Source organism: Condylostylus longicornis, unplaced genomic scaffold (assembly GCF_029603195.1).
Source record: "Condylostylus longicornis isolate FDR11 unplaced genomic scaffold, ASM2960319v2 ptg000005l, whole genome shotgun sequence".
In the NCBI taxonomy this organism is placed as follows: domain Eukaryota; kingdom Metazoa; phylum Arthropoda; class Insecta; order Diptera; family Dolichopodidae; genus Condylostylus; species Condylostylus longicornis.
In genome coordinates this window covers 6,435,765-6,460,306 of record NW_026577974.1, presented here as the reverse complement: position 1 = coordinate 6,460,306, position 24,542 = coordinate 6,435,765, and the positions used below count along the sequence as shown (strand labels likewise).

The window sequence follows — 24,542 nt, the reverse complement described above, 5'->3', positions numbered from 1 at the left end:
ATTGAAAATATTTAATTTAAAATATTTGTGTATTTTTTTTTTTAAATTTAATTTTATTCCTTCACCAAATCTAAAGTGAAACTGTGTAGAAACTTTAATAATTTCAACATAATTTTCATTGTCCTTAAATAATGTTGGCTTCCGTTCTTAAACCTCTTAAAATTTTAAATATTGCCGTTAATATGATCGACGAAGCGAATGGCTTAGTAAATCGAATAAACTTAGCGAATCGAACTTGGCGAATATTTTGTTCGTCAGGTCCAAAATGTTGCCAGCTCAAGTCACTAAAAAAAAAAAATGCGATAAAAAAATTACTTGTTTAGATTTTTAATTTTATTTGTCAAACTTGTCACACAGAATATTCATTTTGTCATTTAGAGAGTTTTGACAACTCATGGCGCTTAAAATTTTCATGTTTTGCTAAAAATGTCATTCGCTTCACCGATCATAATAAGGGGATAAATTTACTGCAAATTAAAAAAAAAAATTCCTCATTTTTTTTTTAAATTTTCTACTTAATTTAAAACGCAGTGTAAAAGAAGCAAAAGTACATAAATAAATTCAATATTGCATACGTATAGGCGAACATGTTGAAAAATGTTGGCAAAAGCAAAACAAATTTTTCTAAAATATTTACACACATTAAGCGTTTAAATTTTCTCAAATATTTATTATTACAAAAAAAAAAAGATTTTTTTTTTTTTAGGTCAACATAACGTAATTTTTGTGTATACGGAGTCAAGAATGGCAGCATATGATGTTGAAAAGGATAAATTAATAAAATTTTGTATAATGTAAATGCGGCATATACCTATATGATACGTTGTAAAGGATTATTTATTGTAAAAATGTAAACTATGTGCAGTATAGTAACTGAAATTCCAAATCATTTATATTCATATGGTTAATATTATTGTAAGCTTGCCAAATTATATTAAGGAATTTTAAATGCATTTATATATGCGCTATCGTATTCGTAAATACTATTTGTACAAGTACAATGTCGTTGTCGGAATGAATCGTGTCAAATCAGTAATAGAGACTAGAGAGCAAGAAGAGTAGTGACTAGTGAGAATATCTTTTGATTGCGTTTTAATTTATTTCATGTGCGGATTTGAATGCCATCTTTTGCCGGGAAATTTATTAAATTTATTTAAAAATTTTGTGAATTCTGTTAATTTCGTAAATTAATTCTCGGGCATTTGTCAAAAAATGTTTAACTATACATTAAAATTGCATTGCAATCGAAATGCTTTTAACAAATTCTCAAGTATTATAAATTATTTTCAATATTGAAATTACTAATTCTAAAAAATATTTTCTAAATTAAATCGATTTTAATTCATTATATAAAATAAATTTTTACACAATTAATTTTATTCTCGTATTGAATTAATATTTTTAATTTAAAAGGCATCCTAATTTCGGAGTTTGTTTGAATATGTGGGAACATATTGTATTATAATTGTCATTTATAAACATATTATATTATAAAAGTGGGAACATATTGTACTCGTAGTACCCTAGAAGCGTATTTCTGCACTATATTCATGGTTTTAAAATTTAAAATTATGAAAATAAACCTATGGCAATCCTTAACATTTTAAAAATAATTCTTTATACAAAAATGAACAATTTAAAAAAAATTATTTTGAAAAATAAAATCCAAAATTAAATTTCTTTCCTTTACATAGAAAATACATAATACCTATATTATTACCTATGTCATATTATTTAAAAAAAAAGCTTAAAAATACCCTGAAGAAAAAGTTATTACCAGATATCTTACGAATACACGTATTTTTATATACATTAACATATACATAGATACCTTGTACAAAAATTTATAATTCAAATTCAATAAGATCATAATATGCTTATAAAATTATACTTCATCTTCTTTCAATAGCCCTATTTATTTATTCTAAACCACATACGAGTAATATTTATAAAAAAATCCCACCACTATTTTTATATTTTTAAAAAAATTTGCCTAAAATATATAAAGAAAAAATGCAAAATATATTTTAAAAAATTAAAGAAATTTATGATATATTTTACCAGCTGTTTGAATACGATCTTCAAGTTTTGGTGCATCACCTTCAATTGGTAATTCATTTGCTTCCCAACTTGGATATGGTCTTAATTTTGGTGATTTATCTTTACTATTTAAATCAATATAATTTAATGATGATGCAACACCAGCTTTCCATCTAGAAAATAGAAAAAAAAAAAATAAAATTATAAATTAAATTTAATTAAAAATATTTTTCGGAATTGAAATATTTTTCTCTTTGTTTTACAATTTCTCTTATCAATATTTTAAAGAGGTAATATATCATTAGAAAGAGATTAAATTAAATCTGGCGCCTGAACTGGGGTCATTTTAAGAATTTTAATATTTTTCAAATTTTTTAATATAACACAATTATAATATGTATCTATATATATAAAGAATTGGTGCCCGACGGGACATGTCAAAAATTTCAATAGTTTTCAAATTTTTTAATATAACATCATGTATGTTTATACATAAAACTGGCGCCTCAACTGGGGCTCTTCAAAATTTTCAACATTTTGTCTCTTTAACATATTCTCTTCTTCTTTCTTCCACTATACACTCTCTCCTTTTTTAACAATCTAGTATTTTAACTATCTATTTAACCATTTCTTATATTATATATAATATTTATTTTTCATATTTATACAACTTCATCGTATTACTTAATAATTATGTTATTTCTCTATTATTAATCAAAATATTCATTACATAAACTATTGTAATATTTATATTTTAGTTATATAAGAATATCGTATCAATCTTGAATGTTATCATCATCACCACACAATAAATCAAAATCATAAAAATTTTCATTTAAATTCAACGCCTCTTTAATTTGACTGTCTTTAACAATACTTTTTTAATATAAAAAGAATATTTAAATATTAAAACAATCAAAATAATTAATTAATTATATACAAATTACGAATATAATTTACTTGAAAACAATAATAAAAATTATCTATAAAAGTTTATTAGAAAAAAAGGAAAAAATTTAAGGATGCAGTCGGATTTTATTACTCATCTTTTATAGTACAGTGCCTTTGTGACTGTGTCAACTATAAATTTTTTATATTTAATGACTATTTAATAAAGTTTCTCTTTTATTTTGATTTTTATTTCAATTCTTTTTCTTTATCCCTCTCATATCTTAACAAAAATTTCATTGTTTCAAATATCTTCATTATCCTGCCTATCATAACATTGTGTTTTATTTTCCTATTTTTATTGTTTTGCTTTTAATTTTTAGGTCCTGGAATGATTTTTTGCAAGTTTTTCTACTTTTAAACTTAATTTTAGTTTTTGAGTTCAGCCTATGACCTTTTTCTCTCCTTGTTTCTGTTATTTTATTTTTTTTTGCCTCTGTATTATAATATTTTGACTTGTGTTACCCTCATTATCATTGTTACTACTATATTAAAAAGGATGAAAACAAAAAAAAAAAAAAATCATTTTCATTGTCGTTGTTTTGTCGTCATCATCATCATCATCGTCGGTAAAGATGAATGTCAGTCACTTGAACTATAAATGTTCCTAAAAAACATGAAACAAAAACATATAAACAATAAATGAAATACAATAATACAACAACAAAGCAATATGTATTAAAAAAACATAATAATAATGATGATAAAAATAATAACAAGAAAGTGATGGTGATGGTGAATGAGGAGAGAATCAGAATAGGAGAAAATATCATCTTTTAATCCCTTCTATATATAAAAATTTATCTGTTTTTGATAAATGATTTTTAACCCCTTGAGGTCAACTTTAATTTGAAAGCATTCTTGTTTTATTTTATATTTTTTTCTTTGTTGTTCCTGTTTTGTTATTTTTTTTTTTTCGTTATAGGGATATTTAAATTTATAATAAACTCTGGCATTAGAAAAAATAAAAATATTATTTTTTCTTTTTTATTATTTATTATAAATTTTTTATGTTCCGTGCTTTAATTTCATATTAATTAAAGAGAGTGTTAAATAATTCAAATCTCCGAAATGACATTTATAAAATATTGTCATAGTATGAATTTGATATAAAAATTTATTTCTCCGAAAAATTTTATAAAATTTTATAAATTCTGAAAAGTACTAAAGTACCGATAATTCGGAAAATTGGTGATAGTACAATATGTTCGGAAACAGCCTGCAAATATATTCCTGACAGTACGTTTTTGCATGCCCTTAAAATGCATTAATTATTAATTTTAATTTTCTTTTTATATTATGGAAAAGGTAACAATGGTAAAAATTTTAATTAATCTTTATAAAATGAAAACATATTTGATATCAAAATATTTTTGGACCGTATTCGACTGTATATTATTTGGGCCAAATTCAAAGTCCCATTAATATAAAACTGTATTAATAGAAATTTGTTATTGTTATCCTTTATGACTATGTTCTATGCATAGTTACCTAAACGTACCACATTTCAACTTCATTTTGTTTCGGTTCCTTTTGAAATTCGGACACTTTTATTAGTAAAATAAGTTTCCCCCAGAATTATTTCTTGTTTTCGTTTTTCTTCTGATTTTAGACATGTTTTCACTTTTTAACTTTCTGTTCTTACTTCTTATAGCCTTTTCGTTCTTCTATTATCTTAAATTTCTTAATAAAAATAATAATTTTAAAAGTTTCTCAAAACTCTTGAAAATGTAAGGTATACTATAATTATATATAGGTATAAAAATTGTATTGTACACGACGTGATCCATTAAATTTATTATCCATTAAAATTATTCATTATAGATATTAGAATAATATTATAGAGCACGGAAATTTAAACAATATTTGGTTCACAATATTAAAACATTATATAGTATTTTTACTTGTAAGTATACAACTGTTTCACAATTAATGTGAACATATAATTATGATCACATATTTATAGTAATTAGATTTGAGTAAGTAGTTAGAAAATTTTTCCTGGTAGAGTTGTTACAATTAGCTGGAAAATTAGCTCTAGTAGACTACATATATTTGTTCTCATTTTTACCACGCCTATGATTATTCATGATATTATTGTTCTTATTATTTTAATTGTAGTATATAATTGCCTCTGCGAATTTATCCATATTGGATATCGATTTGATTTAAAGGAATTTCAATAAATTTCTTGATTTATTCCCCTGCAATTGTAGTTGAATTCATCAGGTATTCCAATCATCATTTATTGTAATTAATATTGAATATAAAAATTCATGTAAATTAAAAGACTACTACTTCATATATTGCTAAAGTTTCCGGTTTCCTGCAATGTATTATGAATATAAAATTTAAATTAGGATAATATTTTTATATGCATGTGTACATTACTGAATTGTTATATAATTTATTTAATCCTTTATTGTATTTTCATATATTTTGTTATACTCTTCATAATAACCTTTATTCATTTAGACACTGTTTAAAAAATTTGAATATTACATATGAAAAAGAAACAAGTTAAAAATTTTTTCACGTACATTTTGTTTTTATAACCACAATTTTAAAATTTTTCGAATATAATCAAGTGGAGGAGGAAGTGGAGGAGAAGAAGAATTTTTGATAAAATTTATGTTATTAATATTTTTATAAATTATTTATTAAAATTTTCTATAAAAATGATTAAAATATTTTTAAAATGTTTTACAAATTTTTCTTTTTTCTAAAAATGAGAGTTTTTAGGTTAAATGGAAATATTTTTGAATTAAACGCGATATAGAAAGAAATAAGGGTATAAATTTTTTTTCCACTTAAAGGAAGGTGACTTAAAAAACTTTTTGATTTATTGATTTGGTTGTTTTTTTACAATTTTTCTTTACTTTTTCATTGAGATAAAAATTTACAATAAAAAGTGAAAATTATTATGAGAAATATTTTTAGTGTTATTCTTACTCAAGAATATCACATTGCACGAAAAGCAAATGATGCATGAAAAGAATTTAAATTTCGTTTAATAATATTGTATCTTAAATGTATAAATTTATGAGTTATTGTAGTTTAGAGTCTTAGATCCATTAAAAGATATAGCATTCGTTATTAAATGCTTTTTTTAAGATTATAAACTAATTTATTTGAAAAGATTAATGTTTTCTTAATGGCGCCTAACTCCCTACGTTAGAGTATCCCAAAGAGTAAAATCTTGTAATTTTTTAATTAATTATTTTCCTTATAAAGAAATTGAAATCTAAATTTTTTTAAATTAAATTTGATTATTAATTTACTTTTGCTAAAAACAAAATCAATTTATTAATTAAATTTTTAAACATATGTTCCTCAAGGTTATGTGCCTTTATACAATAAATTGAGTTCTTTTCAATATTGGTAATTTTTGAAAAGAACATATTAAAAAATTTGTAACAAATTTGTACAGAATGAAGAAGTATGGATACGATTTAAGAGATCTCTGAAGAGTTATATGTAGAACCTCCTCTGCAATTCTTCGAAATATCTACCTTCCAGTGAGTAATTTTCATTTTATTCTATTATTATATATATACATATAGAGAATTATTACATATAGAGGTCTATATATAATTTAATTAAAATCTAATTTATAAATTTATTAAAAACATTTTATGTTAAAAGTCCAAGGTTATGCAATTAATATTAATAATAAAATATTCAAATGAATTTCTTCTTTCTTCTTTTTTTTTTTTTTTTTGTTAATCCGATCCAATTTAAATATAAGACATCATTCACCCATCATGAAATTAAAATAAGGTTCAAATTTTCCAAAAATATGTAAGTTAAATTGGAATTGTTGTTATTGTTGATAATCTAAAATTATAATGAATATTTTAAGAACGATTGATGAAGTCAATGTCTTTTAAATGTTTTCTAATTTTTTCTTTTCAAAAAAAAAAATTTTAACATAAAAATAAAATTTTAAATAAATTTATAATTTCTTGAAGAAAACAAGAATATTCAAATATTTTGAGTAGTATAAAATCTGTTTTTGTTTTTTTTTAAAATTTACATTTATAAAAATTTTGGTTCTTTTCCTCCCTCCTCCCCCCAAACCATTGAATTATTCTTGTAAAGAAATCAGTTTTTTAGATTAAAATCTGAATAATTTATTTGATTATAAATGAGGGATTCAAAGAATTTACAAAATTTTAGTTTTTAAATACATACATATAAAGGATTTTGTTTAAAACTATATAGATACTTGAATATATATGTACACATGATAGAGCACAGATATTTTTCCATCTGAAGATCTATTAAATGTTACAAGATTGAAGAGTGTATATCGTATACATACAATTGTAAATTGTAAGGTATTGAAAGGCAAATTGTCTTACATATTTTCAAATGAATTTTGAATTAAAAAAAAATCCTTTTTTTTTACATTGTTGATTTTTTATAAATAAATCAATAATAAAATATTAATAAAGATAATGTAGGGAATGATTGGCATTCTATATAATCATTACAATAATTGTTGTATACCTAATAGAAATATTGTAGCTGGTTCCAATTTTTAAGCAAGAAAAATGAGGGTTCCAAAACAAATTCTTGAAGTCCATTAATTTATGAAACAAATTTGAAGATAATTTCTGATTTTGTGGCTTTAATTAACTGGTAATTTTGATATTATTCTAAATGTAACGAATATGCAATTTTTTAATCAAGGAATAAAAGTTCGCTCCAATGACAACGGTGAAATATCGCAACTTCTCCTAATTTTTCTTTAATTTTTAAAATAATATATTGAATTTTCAACAAATTTCTATATTTTAAAAATTACCTAATGATAATTGTAAAGGCTATGAAATAATACTTTTTTGTAGATATTCAAATGTACTTTTTGTGAATTTTTTCCTTAACTAAAATTTTCGCTATCTACGGTAATGTATTATAAACATTTCCATATCGTACACAATAGGTATGTGTATGTACAAGAATTATAATTAATTAACGTTCTTCAGATTATTCAACGTTCAAATTCTTCTTTGTCCTTAAATTTTTCTGTACTGCATTCAAGTTGTCAATTTGTTTACAAATTTGCAAATTCTCTTTTATTTATATTTAGTATTTTCAATTATTTTAAATTATTTCAATTATGTATTAATTTATTATGTAACCAACTTTCATTAAAAAATTAAATTTGAGAATTCATATGGCTTTGACAATTCATTATTTTAGTAAAATAAAGTGAAATTTTGAAATAGTGTTGCCGTCATAAGAAAAAAGAATCGATAGATTGTATCTGGAAACTCTCTATATTCAAAAAGATTTTATTGTACTTTACTGTTAATTTGTCGAAAATGACTAAAATATATTAATTTTTCTTTTCTATTTATTGTAATTTAATTGTAAATCTTCTAAAAAATTTACAATTAAATTAAAAGAAAATTTAATAAACGCTAGAAATTGCTATTTTTTTTTAGGAACAAAGTCATTTTACTAGCAAATTGGATCTCATATTTTGTAGCTGAATTTTAAAAAACTCCCCTTGTCAAAGTCGCTAAAACGACGTTGGGATTGCTTGTGTTTACATGACGACATTTGTATCAATAGTTGACATAGTATGTTTCATTTCTATTGCCAACAAAGCATTACTTAAACGTAATGTCAAGTCAACCATTGATGCAAAGACGTAAGGAAAGCTGGAAAAACAATCAGTGTGTCCTATATTTTAGATATCATTATTGACGTCTTAATATTTTTACCTGAGAAACTTATATTTGTAGAGAATGAACTTAATTTTTTTAATTTGATTTAATTTTTTGTTGTATTTATAACAAATTAATATCGTGATGTCAAAATTATTAATTATTTGTTATTATCAAAATTTAAATAATAATTATTAACTTTAACAATAAAAAATTTTTTAGATTGGATTTTGGACATTTAAATAAACAATCGACTGTGTCCTTTTGTTTAAAATTTTTCCTATAAAATAAACAAATTAATTTTTTTTTTGTTATAATAATTGTAGGTTTTATTCTTTTAATAATTACTTTCTATTATTTTAAAAGATTATTATTGGTAATTATAAATATTTATAATAATTCGAAAACTTATATTATTCTTTTGTTCTCAAAAAAATTTTTTTTTTCTTTTCAGAATTTTAATTTAAAATTTAGGGAGCTAATCGTGAATAGGAAGTGTATACGGTGAAATTATTCTATACCATCAATCTGTTAAATGAATTGCAAAAAATTTTTTTTTTAATTCAACAATAGATAGAAAGTTTTTTCTTTTTTCTAATATTTTTTTTTTGAATATTGTAATTCATAATGGAAAATTTAAGTTCATTGTGATTGTATAATTGCTATATTGTCTTCATGAGTTTGTATGTAGGGGATTTGTTTTTGCTCTAGTTTTTTTCTTTAGCTATTTTTGTCTGCACAGGAAATTTTTAATAATAATACGATATATAATAAATATTTAAAAATTTTGATTAAAATTCTATAGATATAGGAATAAGAAATATGGAAGTGGGAGATTATGTTATCATAAACAGAAATCATAAAACACAAATAATTCGTGTCTATAACAAATTTTTTAAACTTTATACAATTATAGAAGGTAATAAGAAAAGGTTTTAGGGTATGTATGCTGATCAAGATCACCATAAATAGGACCTGTTTACACCTGGTGTTAAATTATCGTAAAAATTTTTTGCTATTTGTTTTTCAATATTGTCAAAAAGGGTCCAAAACCATTGTCAAAAATTTAATCAATTTTCAATATTTTATTTTCTACTTCTTAATTAAAAAAAAAATTGAAATCGGTATTATATTTTTTCATTTTGAATGTAAATATTTTGTTTTGACTTCAATATTTGCGTTTTATTTAGGTGTTCAAACTAATCATGTAACTTGTGAATAGAACGGCCTTTTGCTACTTTCTTATATAAGTAAATGTCAATTAAATAAAAAAGATTTTATAAATACATATTAATATTAAATACTAACTTTGAAAACACAAAATTCATCTGGTGTAGTAGATTAAAAACACTATATCCAACCGAAAAAAAAAACAACTACACCAACCATCTACTCATTTGTTCGAAGTAGTGCAGTTGTGGCGTTGCGCTCAGCTTTGCCTATTCTTGACTTGTTTGAATACGTAAATGGAATGCAAAAAACGGTTAAAGAAAATTTTTCATGACTCAACAAGTATTCATTTTCTTGGCGTCTGTTGAACCTTTCATAAAGCTCATCGTTAATTAATTTTTTTGATTTGAATAAAAATTAATTTTTCTTATTACTTTTAAAAATTTTACATACCTAACTAGAAAAATATTGAATTCAATAATAAATCAATGGTGAAATCTAAAATTAAGTGAGATAATAGCAAAATTATTTTACACATAAATTGCCATAAAACTGAAGTACCTATGGACATAAAAAACGTTTAAATTGAATTGAATGGTGAAGCTTTACAAAAAAAAAAATCAATTTAAATTAATGAATGACGCCATTAAAATACAATTGAAATTCATAAATTTTAATATTTTCAATTTAAAAATGTTTGAATACGTACTCTTATTAAGGTGTTAAAATATAAATTTTCTTTGAATATGAACAATGGAATTGGATTTTAATTTATGGAAATGGAGAAAAAAATTTAAGAACTCTTCGCGTTTTGCTAATTTAGATTTATTTTTCATTTCCATTGTACATTACAAAACCTAATATGTAATTGCTTTTATAAAAAACTGGATCGTGCAAAAAATATAAAATTTAGTCGGAAATCTTTAATGTAATTTTGTTCGGATGTAAATCTACCAAATGAATACAATAAAACGAATCAATAAATAAGAATCTAATCTTGAAAGGAGAAAAAATTAGTTTTCAATTGATTAACGACACTAATCACAAGAAATGAAGAATCTATAGAAAATCTATAGAAATTAGAAATGTTAACGCATGAATAATATATATGTAGGTGAGGAAAATTGTTGTTGCAGTCAACTGCATAGGTATGGCATTATAACATTGAATACCTCAATGTCACAATAGAAATTTCATTAAAATTTTTTATTGAATTCTTAAATTTTTTGAAATTTTTTATTGTAGGAATGAAGAATAAATGATACAGAATGACTTACCCAACTAAAATAGAGCCTTACCCAGTTGAAAATAGAAAATTTCATTATTATGGAAACTAATTTTAGTTCGCAGAGAGCATTTTTAAAATTGGAGATCTAGTTATAGGTAAGCAGATACATATTTGATAAATGTTTGAATTTGTGTACTATATTGTGAAATAGAATTAGGTTGTAAAATAAATTGTGAAATATGTATTTTCTACATAAATTCAGTAGTTGTTCAAGTAGGTAGGTATTGAATAATAATCAATTTCATACTATTAATAAAAATTAATTTGATAATTACTCAAATTGAATTAATCAGCAAAATTATTTATTAAATTGATTTTTCACGATAGATTTAATTGATTTGCTGTAAGTAATTATGTAAAATAAGGAAAAAAAAAACAAACCAAAATTGATTTGATTCAGTTAAGTTTGTAATTATTATTGGTTAACTAATCTCAGTTTATTCAAATGAGTTGAAATTTATTTTTCCCAACAAGGAATTAACAAGTATGGGCTAAAATGTTAGTGTAAATTCTTTTATTTTCTTGTAATTAAAAGTTTAATACTCTAATTATAATTCAAACTGAGTTTGATTAAATCTGTATATAAGAAACAAGCATTTAATATGCATTTAATACTATTTTAAAAAGTGTTACACCTATTTGTCTTTACATATATAAAATTAAAGAAAAAAACCTGCTTTTAATTATAGTTTTGAACTAGATAATTCGAGCCCGATTTTGTAATATAAAATATTGAATGTGTTGGATGTTGGTTGAAAATCACAATATTCAACCAATAATAATGTTACACATTGAAAACATATATATGTATTTTAATATTGCATACTTGATGTTATTGTAATTTTGTATAGGAAATTATTTCAATTAAAATAATATTAAATGGAAGGAAGGATAAAAAGTTAACATTGATTATTAACTCTAGTTAAGTTGTTAAACATGAAATGTTATTAAGTAATTCAAGAGCATTTAACTAAAACTTTTAAAGTTTAAGTCATTTAATGTTAACACTTTTGTAATTTTAAATCAACCGCTTTGGCATAGTACCTACAAACAAAGTTTTAATTTCTGAAATAGATGCTTCACTCAATACTCCTTTACAACACAAACCAATTAAAATTCCATAGGATTTAAAACCGGATTACACGAGAATTTCTGAAAGTTATTAAATTCTATAATAATTAATTTAAGCGTTTAGCATCGCATATCTCTCGATTTTAATGAAATATTTTCATTTCTAATTGCTTTCAATTTTTCCTTGTAGTTTTTCTCTTTTTTTTTTTTTTGAATAAAATCGGATTTTGATGACGATCAATGGGGTTTTTCTTAATTCTACTTTTTATTTGGTAGGTCGTCTTTTTGTCATTTTGTTAATTAAAATCATGATTTTTCGTATAATATACAAACATTCTTAGTAATATAAACTACATATATATTTATTTTAGTCGTTTTTTATCAACAAATTTATAGTAATTATTAAATGTGATTTGATACAGATGAGTGATTTTCTTTTTTTGGGTGATAAGCATAAAAAAGGTGGAATGAAATAAAATTCCAATTAAGGAATGAAATGGATTTTCTGTGAGTTGATTTCCAGTAATGTTGTGTATACGACGAACTTAAGATAAGTTTGGGCAAAAAATAAAAGTAAATTTTTTTTTGACCTTTTCAAGGTTGACAATATTGATAATGAAATGATTTTTATTCCAATCAAGTAAATTTTTGTTTAATTTTATTATTTGCTGCTTTTGTTTTTTTTTTATTTTATAGGTGATAAAAATTTTAGCAAGGACAGGTTCACTTATTTTCGTTTTCTTTTTTTTTTTTTAAAAATGAACTTTAGATTTTGGATTCTCTAAAAATTTTTTTAATCAATTTTTATTTTTCAGAAAAAATTTAGACTTGAAAATAGAATAGGATCGAAAACTTAATTAAGTGGAAAAATTCTCAATAAACTTTAATATCCTATTAATTTTTTTTCAGTTCGCAAATTCAAAAGGGGATCAATGTTCTTTATTATATTCATGTATAAAGATTTAAATTTGTGTGTATATGTATGCAAAAACTTTAAATCCCAGTTAGTTAATTACAAAGTAGGTACTTTATGAGTTCATTTAAAAAAAAAAGTTTAGTCTTGAAAGTTTTGGATTGCCGGTAATTAGGAATAGGTGAAGTATTTTTGTTGAATAGTGTTTTTAATGGGCTTAACTATAGATTTATAATTGCAGTTATGATCGAATATAGCATAGTCATTGTTATACTTTAATATAAAATTGAGTAGACGAAATGGATAATGAAGAGAATAAGGGAAATGTATAATTTTATCACAATAAAATTAATTTGAAGGCCATAAAAAAATATTAAAATTAAATGTGGCATTTGAAAAAAAACTGCTATTAATTGCATATAGAGGTGATTAAAAAATTTTAATTGACTCGAACTGCGAATTTTAATTGATGCGAACTGCAGAACAGATAGATGACATGGGAAAGAAACAGTCCTGAGGGTAAAATTAAAAAAATTTTCTCATGAAACAGGACTCGTACTAGTGAATTACCGAATTCTAAGCGAACTTTATGCTGCACAAGTGTGAAATATTATTGGCGAAATGTTCTCTACAAAACTTTCTGGTCACTCTACACTACTTGCTGTAAGTTCGGTTACACAAATTACACACTACATAATTTTTTATTTAATTCAAATGGGAAATCTGATTAACTCACAACATTCTGACCTAGATGTAATAAATATTAATCATAACTTTTCCGACATAATAAATGTTTGTTGTAATAATTTATAGTTTTACTCATTTAATTAAATTATTTTGATATCAAAATGTTTTCGACCTAAAATCTAAAAATAATATGACTGGAATACTATAATCAAGTATATTCCTTATATTAGCATATTTATGCTAATTGAATTGATTTCATATGACATATATAAAAGTTGTTAATGATAAATTAAAGTTGTAAGCAACATGCTTAAAGATATCAGCAATACCTCGGGGATGTATCAATCAAAAAGTTACAAAATTACATAATATACTTGAAAAATTAATTATTAGAGAATGATATATTAAAACTAAAATTCCAGACATTTAAAAGAAGGACTGTCTAAGCTACAAATATATATTTTGATAATTTTATGTAAATTCAACAAAGTTTACATTTAATTTATAGAAAAAAATAAATTAGAAGTTTATTGGGATTCAAATTTGCTGTATGTACTACATTTATACAGTAAATTTGAATTTGTAATAAAGTGAAAAACTATCAATTTTTTTATTTAGATATAATTATCGTTTTCAACCACAATATTATTAGTAAAAAAGATATAATTTTGGTAATCATTATTAATTACATAGTGGTTCTTTGTTGAAATAATATTTTTAATATACAATGAATACAATTTATTATTAATTGATTGCATTTGATTTGCTTAAATTTTCAGAAATTCGTCTTTATTAATATTATAATTGGATTATATGAGTTTATTGACATTTATGTAATTATGATTGTAAAATTTGGTACGATTATATACATATGTCCAAAAATATCGAAGATACATTTTGATATATTGGCATTAAATTTGAATAAATAATGAAATTCTGATATAAATTGAAACATGAAAAACTTTTATTTAGATTTTGTATTTGACATAATTATGATGGTTATTTTGTCATTATTGTATATTTTGTTCCAATATAATATGAACATATTTGTAGGCTTACAGCTGAAATAATTGCATAAATAAGGAATTAAAAAGTTAGATACTGTTTAGATGTACTACACAATCTCACATTAAATTTACGATAAAGTCGCCTTATGACTGTTTACATATGAAACTGAAATTATTTGGTGGACGTGGCGCTCAGAATTTATGTCAAAATTTAAATAATTTTGCTACCAAAATTATAACAATAACAGAAGTCAGCTGACCGCTGATCCAAACTACTACAATAAAATTAATTGTTGCTTTTTTGTTTTTCAAAAATCTGACAGTAAATCTGATGGGAATAGAATACCTTCTATTATTTGCCGTCAAAAGTCTGATGTCAAACACATATGTACGTAAACGAGTTTCATTAGACTTAGATTAAATTGTCGTACATTTTGTCGTATATGTAAACAGTAAGTTACTAAATTGAAATTTTATCGATTACCTATAGCTTTCAATTGAACAAATTAGGAATTAACAGTTTTATAAAAAAGAGATTATCTTTAAAAATAACAATTAAATTCGATTTTTATTGAATTAAAAAGAAAATTATAACAAAATTATTAATTATTTTATTCTCATTATTAAAATTAAATTGCTGTTATTTTTATTTTTTAACATTTTGTTTTTATTAGCAATAATAATTAAATTAAAATTACTTTCACTTTTTTTTTAAGTTCATTTTCTATATTTTAACTGTGTATTTTAATAAATATAACAGTTTTTTTTTTTTTAATTTTGTGTATTTTCTGTTATGGTTTTTGTTCATTGATTTTATTTTTGAATCAACATACACACTTCACATACAAATAAATTATAATTGAAAAATAAAATAAAATTTTTATTAATCGATCAAAACTTCACTCAACTATAACTTTAACATTGAATAAGAAAAAAAAGTATTACAGTTTTTTTTTTTTAGATTTTTTATATTATTATTTTGTTTAAAGTGTAATGTGCTTATATAATGTGATACATATTTACATAAAATGAATTCAGTGGCATGAAGGGAAATTTATAATTAACTTAAATATATGTGCATTAATAATTATCCCCAGATACTTAATACAACATTCTTATCATAAAATTTGGTTATAATTTAATAATGATTTGATAATAAAATGGGTACATTTATATAAGAGCATGGCTTACTGCAAAATTTCAATAATACTATTCAGCTTTTCGGTTTCAAAAGGTGAATTGTGTAGTGCTATAATTTTCTCATAAGGTTATACATAATATTACAATCTAAATTTAAATGCGGTAAATATTTAATATTGCAGACTACGTTAGCTTATTTATATATAAAGATTAATTGAGAGTATTTTGGCATATGGTAGTAGAAGATGGTAGATTTTCAGAATTTACATTTATAGGTTAGTTTTTACTCTTGTACAATACGATTTCTATACAAAACAGCTTGGTTTATTATCGAGATATTTTTGTTGTTATTAAATATCTTAGAATTTTACATTTTATATGAATTTAGTATTCACATAGTCAGTCATTATAGATTTAAACAAACTCCCAAAATACAGATTTAGAATAACATTACGATGAACCATCTCTTCATGTATTCATACTATACTTATAAACATAATATTAATGTACATATTTAATTCTCATGCATAAAACAAAAAAAAATAATAAATTATAAAAATAAAAATAAAAAAAAAATAAATATTTATTATTTTATCGAATCATTGACCCTCATATAAATTTACATGATTGTTTTTTCCAGATTGGGTAGCCAAAAACTAAAAATTACATAACCGTGAAAAGTGAAAAAAATAAAATATACTGTTAAAATAAAAAAAAAAGAAAAATTATTGTAGAAAAAAAAATGTTATTCAGTTTTGGAAAAAAAAACAGTTATTTTATGTTTTGTGTTTTGGTTTGACTTGTTTATAACACTGTTGATGTTTTTTAATTTTTACATACATAATAACTATATGCATGCAGGTACATTTGTATACAATTGTGTGTAACATTGTATACATTTAATAAATATGTATTTAAATTTGTTAACAAAATATTTAACAAATTTATTGAGCCAAAGAACCTGTTCTTAACCATTATTTTTTTTTTTCAATTTTAAAACAAAATTCTGAAAAAAAAAAAAATGTTTGCTTCTTTTTTTTCTTGTTTTCTACATTGTATACGGTTGTGTAGTTACAAATTATTTAATTATATGTGTAAAATTTCAACAAAAATTATGAATGTTGTGTGTGTTGAATTTTTGGCTACGAATGGTTGAATAATAAAAATAATAAAATGCAATAGGGAATGACACTAATTGAAATGAATTGAATTTATGGTTTAGTTTTTAAATTATAATAGACAAGTTACCGAAAAATGGCATTGTGGCTGTACAACCATTACAACTTTTAATATTCTGATAATCGGTAATAAAAATGTAATTCTTGTATATATAATATAAAAGTAATGGAAAGCCTTCGAAAAATATTTAATAAAAATATTAATTTACAAAATAGTTGGTGTAATGAATGAATTCTAAAATTAAAAAATCACCAGTAAAACGATTACCAATTATAGAAGAGGCGTTGTAAAATCAATTATATTGTGCATGTTATCATTATCTTGCTATTTTCGTATATATATAAAAATTATATGTATGATTATTATTTAACACAATTTTTTTTTGCCGGTAGCTTTTGCTTGCTTATTCATATAAGAAACTACATTTTTTTTACCGGATTTCTTATAAAAATGTTAGGCACGCAAATTGATAATTAAATTTACATGCACGCATGTGTATATTTTATTAATTATTATGATTAGTAAATGCAGTTAAATTTAATGGGATTTGTCATCCGAATTATTTTGTGTGTATGTTTATAATTCGCATTTTTTAATAATTTAAATTGCAAATATGTTAAATAATTTTCAAGTTTTGTTTTAGGAAGTGTTTATCTCTTTTATTTTGCCTTGTGAATTTGTTAAATCATTATTCACGTTCAATTTTATCAAGTAATGTAATAATAATTATAACAATTATAATTAGATGTAATATTACAGAGAAAATTATGAATTACTTAAAGATATTATTAAACAATGAATAAATTATTAATTTTTATGTATGTACTTTTGATCAGAATCATTTATAATGGTGAACAGCTTATAAGGTCATGGTTTGTAATAAAAGCGATTTGCAAAGAATTAACTGTCGAATTGTCAAATGTTGCAGTTTAAGGAGCGGCTATTATTGCGTTATAATAATTTTTTTTTGAAAATTCTTAAATACTTAAAACAGAAGAGATTTTCAATGAAATATTTGAAAGGCACTCATTGTATACTGTGTGTTGTAAGCAATAATTAAAAATGATAAAAGAGTAAATCGATTTAAAATATATTTGACGTACATATTATGCATTTTAATTAGTATATACATAATAAGAAAAAAAGCCGTACATATGGTGTTTAAACGACAAAATTTTGAACATGTGTTTCTTTTTTTAAATCGTTTATGCCAATTTACACCGCAAAATTAAAAAAAAATGTGTTATTTTTTTACCGGTTATAAAAAATTGCACTTGTACTCGTAATATTGGAAATGCCTGCACATTATTTATAATTTGAATGCTAAAAGCATTTTTATATATCGCTTTTTGCATTAATGCGATACTGTGTCACATAACCTACACGAATTTAACATACCAACCAGTTATTTCTGTATATTAAATATTACAATTACTGTTCAATATAAATAATGTTAAAAAAGAAGTTTTACTGTTCAAGGACAAAAAACGAACGCATTTCATTAAAAGCTATCTGTAGAGTGTGTGTGTGTATTTGGGTATCGAAGAGTATAGAATATTTAAAAATATAAGCTATTAAATATTCAAAATAATTTAAAGATTTTGTTTATGTATAGAAAATGTAAAAAATAATGCTATTTAATGAGACAAAAAAAATGTTTTCCTTTTCATATTTAATTATGTGCTCTGAAAATATATTTATGTTCATATACATATTATAATTAATTAAAATTAATAAAATAGTATTCAATTTTTATGAAAATATGATTGCCTTACTATTGTGGTAAAACATTTTTATAATGATGGTAAGACTGTAGTATAAAGCATTCAAGAAAGTTCTGTAAAGACAGTGTTATAATTTCTTTGACTTCGAAGTTTTACTTGTGTTACATAAAATGACAGTTCTCTCTCATAAACTGTTTATGTAAATACGGTATAATCGCATTTTTATAGTCAGATCATGGCAATTTTCGCTACAAATTTAGAGTCAATTGAATCAAATACAATCCGATGTGATCTTTTTTATGAACATAAATTGTATGATAATCCCTCCCTAGACATGATTTAAAGAATTCATAATAGATATTAATTCAAAATTTCATTTTAAAAAAATCATATACATATTTTAATTTGAAATTCCTTAAAGCATTCGATTTTTCATTATCATATGAAAATTTGATGCAATTTCATGCATATTTTCTTATATTATTTTAATAACGTGCTCTACTATTATTAATAAGCACCTATGTATATTGTAAAAAAGCATACAAAAGAAAGGCACTTATGCGACAATTATATTTTATTAAATTATATAAAATTTCATAAATTTATTGTACATTATGGAACCATTAAACATGACCACCAATTTTGTTATAATTTAATTTAATATTTTTTATATGTTATACGATAATTATTTTCTCTCTAAAAATTATATTTACATTATAAAAACTGGAAAATGCTTGAAGTGATAATTTGTAGAATGTATTCAATAAAAGCGTTAAATTTTTTTTTATAAAATAATTCAAATCTATAGTATCAGAATAAATAATGGGAGACAACATTATAATATTTGATTATTTAATAGTGGCAAATTAAAAATATATTTAATGCGGTATCAAAAAAGAAATTTATTGGCAAAATAGTCAGTCATTGGAATTAAAATAATCAAAGAAAAATTTTCCAATGTGAAAATAATTGTATATAATATAACCTATTAACAGCTCGATTGTGTGCGTTAGAAGTTCTAATAATATGTTAATATATTTCATATTTTCATTTTCATTATTAATTTTAATATATAAAAAAAAACCAATGTGCATAGCGAAAATAATCTGAAGCCTATTTAAAATTATATATGTATATAATTTTGTTTTTATATATGTATGTAATTTATTATATGTGCTTTAGTTAATAAAACATAATAAGCTTTCATTTGTAGTTTTAGTCAGGAAATTAGAATGTTATTATGATATGGTGGTTGAATTATTATTTAGGTACATTTATATTACAGATGTTTACGTTAGTATACGCTAATTGGCACAATATATTAGTAATTTCAGAAAAATTGAAAATTAGTTTACTCATTTGCAAGAAATAACCTAATAATAATAATATTAGAATAATTCAAAATGTCGAAATTATTGCTGATTAATCCCAAATGTATTTTTAAAATAATAACTTTAATAAATTTTTGTATTTAATATAATACAATAATATAGCTATTTTTTTTTCAGATTCAACATAGAAATTCGGACATGCATCAGATTTTAAGCAAAACGAACAAGATTTAGTTTTAATATTAACACAGTAAATATTTTAACAAACATTAAGTATGGGATCATTGGCAGATAAGAAGCATAGAACAGGTGAAGAAATGCCACGTATTGTCTGAAATTTCAAAACTTGTTCCTTATCGGAGTCGGAAAACAGCAGATTACCTTAAGGTAAATGAAAATTGGAAAAAGTTCGAAGAAAAATTACCAGAGAATTTGGTAAAACCATATATTATGGAAAAAATATGATTTTTTGAAAACTTATGGCAGCAAGTTGGATCATTTATTTTACAGCAGACTATTATAATAAAAGTAGAGGCAAATACCAAGAATACCATAACATATTTTTAAACAATTTAATTGATTGGCCGTAATTACCACAGGAAATCTGAGAAAATTAATTAAGAAATTCAAATTGATTCATTACAAAATATAATTAAAAGAATAAAGTAACACAAAGGTTTCAAGAAACTAAAGTTTTTGTATGCTGTCAAGTGAAGTACGATAACATAAGAGAACTATGGCAACTAGTTAAGAAAAATTATGACGAGATAAGGACAATTACATGCAACCGGTTTGAAGAAGTATATAATATGAATGTTTTCAACATGTTAGAAGAAGAGAACCAAGCAGTTGTGTTCCAATTAATTGGGGAAACGCAAGAGTTGAATAGCTGTGAAGCGACGAAAAGGTGAATGTAACAATATAAAATTCAGCAATAAAATTACCCAATATTGGGTAATCAAAGTTTGATAGGAACTACATTAAATGTCAACTTCAGGCTTCTAATAACATTGCTAATAAATAAGCTACTACCGCAATCAGCATTAACAACAGAAAATAGCAATGCAATATAGTCGTTACATGAAAGGGAATGCTTACTCACATTAAAAAGCTTAAAGATATCTACCGAATTGTGTAACCCGTTGTTAATGCAAATACTCATAAAGAAAATGAACATAAATGAATATAATAATTTCATTAAATTTTAACTGTCGGGGCGAGCATCCCGCAAGCTATAGGGGTTGCCCGTTCGCAAAAGATCAACAGAAAAAGAGACTCAAGCTGTTATCTGAAAAAAACTTTCTTTCGCATCAAGAAAAAAAGGCAAAAAGTTCTTCAGAAGACAAGGTTAAAAATACTAAGGACGTCATAAAAAGTATCCCAAGTCATAGCAAAGATATTGAAAATACATATTCGTATATTGTTAAGAATCATAGGAAAAATGAAGAAGACTCGATCAAGGTGCTGTTGAATTATATTATTAGAAGGCTGGACGGGCAGAAAAAGTCCTATGAAAAAATTATCTATGAAATAAGCAAGCCAAGACATCTCCAACTTAAGAATAAGCATAAATAATGACTCCTATTCGTCCCTTACGTATAACTGGAATGCAAACGGACTATTATCCCGTCTAAAAGAACTAGAAATATTTCTTAACTACTATAATATTGACATTTGCTTAATACCCGAGGCACATCTTACTAACCAGTCATATGTTATATTCGTAATTTTAACTTCTACTTTACTTCCCTTCCAAACGACGTTGCACATGGAGGTACAGCAATCTTTGTCAAGGAAAATCTATTGTCGTATGAAGATTACAAAATCGAAACATCAAGTATCCAACTCACAACAATCTGTATCCAAACTAAAAATAAAAATAGAATATTCAAGGTATCTGCTATTTACTGTCGACCTGGCTTTTCCATTCAGAAGGAACAGTTTGTAGATATATTTAGTCACCTTAATAACAATTTCATAATTGGTGGCGACCTCAACGCTAAGCACAATTTCTGGGGTTCGAGACTGGTAACTCCTAGGGGCAGAGCCCTTTTTAACGCTGCAAGAGAAATAAATTGTGATTTCCTATCAACAGGCTCCCCAACATATTGGCCATCTGATCGAAACAAAAACCTGACCTTTTGGACTTTTTTGTCGCTAAAGGAATCAATAGCAACTTCTTGGAAATTAAATCACATTTCGACTTAAATTCTGATCACACTCCAGTAACACTGAGTATTAGTGACAACTTTATTGAAAAGGAAACTGCTCCCCGATTGATAAATAAAAAAGCCGACTGTATTCAAGGAAAAACTAATATTTTTCTCACTGCCTGGGCACGCAATTCTCACATGCGCACAACTGGACAAACAGGTCGAGCAACTTTCGGCGGATATACAGCAAGCTGCACTCGAAAGTACCCCTGCAATTAAGTCAAAGAACGTGCAAAAGAGTTATCCTTCTGAAATTGTACAGTTAATTAAAGAAAAAAGAAAGGCTAGGAAAAAGTGGCAAATCACTAGATATCCAGGTGACAAAACAAAAGTTAATCAATGAAACAACAAATTAAGAAAGATGGTTACTGAATTTAAAAACGAGTCCATCAGAAAGTATCTAAGCGAACTGGCAACGATAAAAAAACAGATTACTCACTATGGAAGGCAACCAAAAAATCCGGCGTCCAAAAATCCAGGACCCGCCAATTAAAAGACCAAACGGCCAGTGGGCGAAAACTGAAAAGGATACCAGTTATATTTATAAAAACGACGTGGTAAAAGTTCCGTTAACAACATTAGCCGAGCTCAAATCTGAAATTAATAACATCAGTAACAAAAAATCCCCGGGCTTCGATCTCATCACTCGTGAAATCATGAAGAACCTACCCCAAATCGCGTTATTGAGATTCAAAGAAATTATAAACTCCTGCTTTAAGTTAATGTACGTTCCTAGAATATGGAAAATTGTAGAAATCATAGTAATATTAAAAACGGGCAAATCTCCTATTGACGTCTCGTCGTACAGATCTATATCGCTGCTGCCAATTATGTCAAAAATCTTTGAAAAACTGTTGTACAGAAGATTAGCTCCCACTATTCAACATCGAAATCTAATACCTTCACATAAATTTGGATTCCGGGATGGTCATATGACTATTCAGCAAGTACATCGGGTAACCAATGAAATTGAATCAGCTCTCGAAGCAAAACAAGTTTGTACTGGAGTCTTTCTTGACGTGTCGCAAGCCTTCGATAAGGTCTGGCTGGAAGGCCTGAAGTTCAAAATACATCGTGACCTCCCATTTCAGTATTATGAAATACTAAACTCATACTTGACGAACAGAGAATTTCGTGTACGATACCGCACTGCTAGCAGTAGCTGACAATGTTAATTCATCAACTGAAAAGGCACAAGCTGCAGTGGATGACGTTGTACGCTGGGCAAAGAAATGGCGCATAAAACTGAATGAGTCTAAATCCGCACATGTGAACTTCACAAACAAAAACATTTCAACACTCCCGATCACAATAGATTCTAAAACAATACCATATTCGAATTCTGCAAAATATCTGGGTATGACTCTGGATGCGAAGTTAAGATGGAAAGAGCACATAAAAATGAAAAAGGAGCAACTAAATATAAAATCAAGAAAACTAAATTGGCTGTTGGGCAGTAATTCCGAACTGTCTATCCACAATAAAATCTTAATTTATAAACAGGTGCTAAAACCAATATGGATTTACGGAATCCAACTCTGGGGTTGTGCGAAAAAAACTAATGTGGAAATTATTCAAAGATTTCAAAATAAGATCCTTAGGCAGATTGTTGGCGCACCATGGTATGTTCGCAATAAAGACCTACATAGGGACCTTAAAATTAGTAGTGTTGAGAGTGAAATCAAAAGATTTGCCTCTAAACATGAAGAAAGACTAACGAACCATTAAAATGAGGAAGCGAAGAAGCTGATACTCACTGGAAATGAAGTACGCATGAACTGGCTCATCAATAGTTTATAAGTCGTTCTATTTTTATTAGAGATAAAGGTTTCCTAGTCAAAAAGAATATTTTGGTCGGAACATACATACAAAAAAAAAAAAGTTTTAATTATTAAAGAGTTATTTTAACAGTGTTACTACAAAAACAAACATATATAATAATAGTGTTGTATAATACAAGAGTGATTACAGCCGTTGATCTATCTTTTTAGGATTGATCACAATTTCATCAAAAATTTTATTATTTGTTTGTATATACCTTGAAATATTTTTTGTGTGAAAAATGATATCAATTAACGTGAATTTCATTTATTATTCGCAATTCTATATTATTTTAATTTTGTTTTATTATGAAAAAAAACTTATATTGGAAT

At 24.5% G+C, this 24,542-nt stretch overlaps 1 protein-coding gene across 1 annotated transcript in view; it reads right to left on the bottom strand.

The window, feature by feature from the left end:
- The window catches only part of LOC129615379 (L-dopachrome tautomerase yellow-f2), a 29,701-nt gene that overhangs the window by 2,089 nt on the left and 3,070 nt on the right, over positions 1–24,542 (bottom strand). The window contains exon 2 of the mRNA XM_055530549.1: positions 2,062–2,213. Coding sequence (XP_055386524.1) covers positions 2,062–2,213 — 152 coding nt within the window. The remainder of the gene's footprint in view (positions 1–2,061; positions 2,214–24,542) is intronic.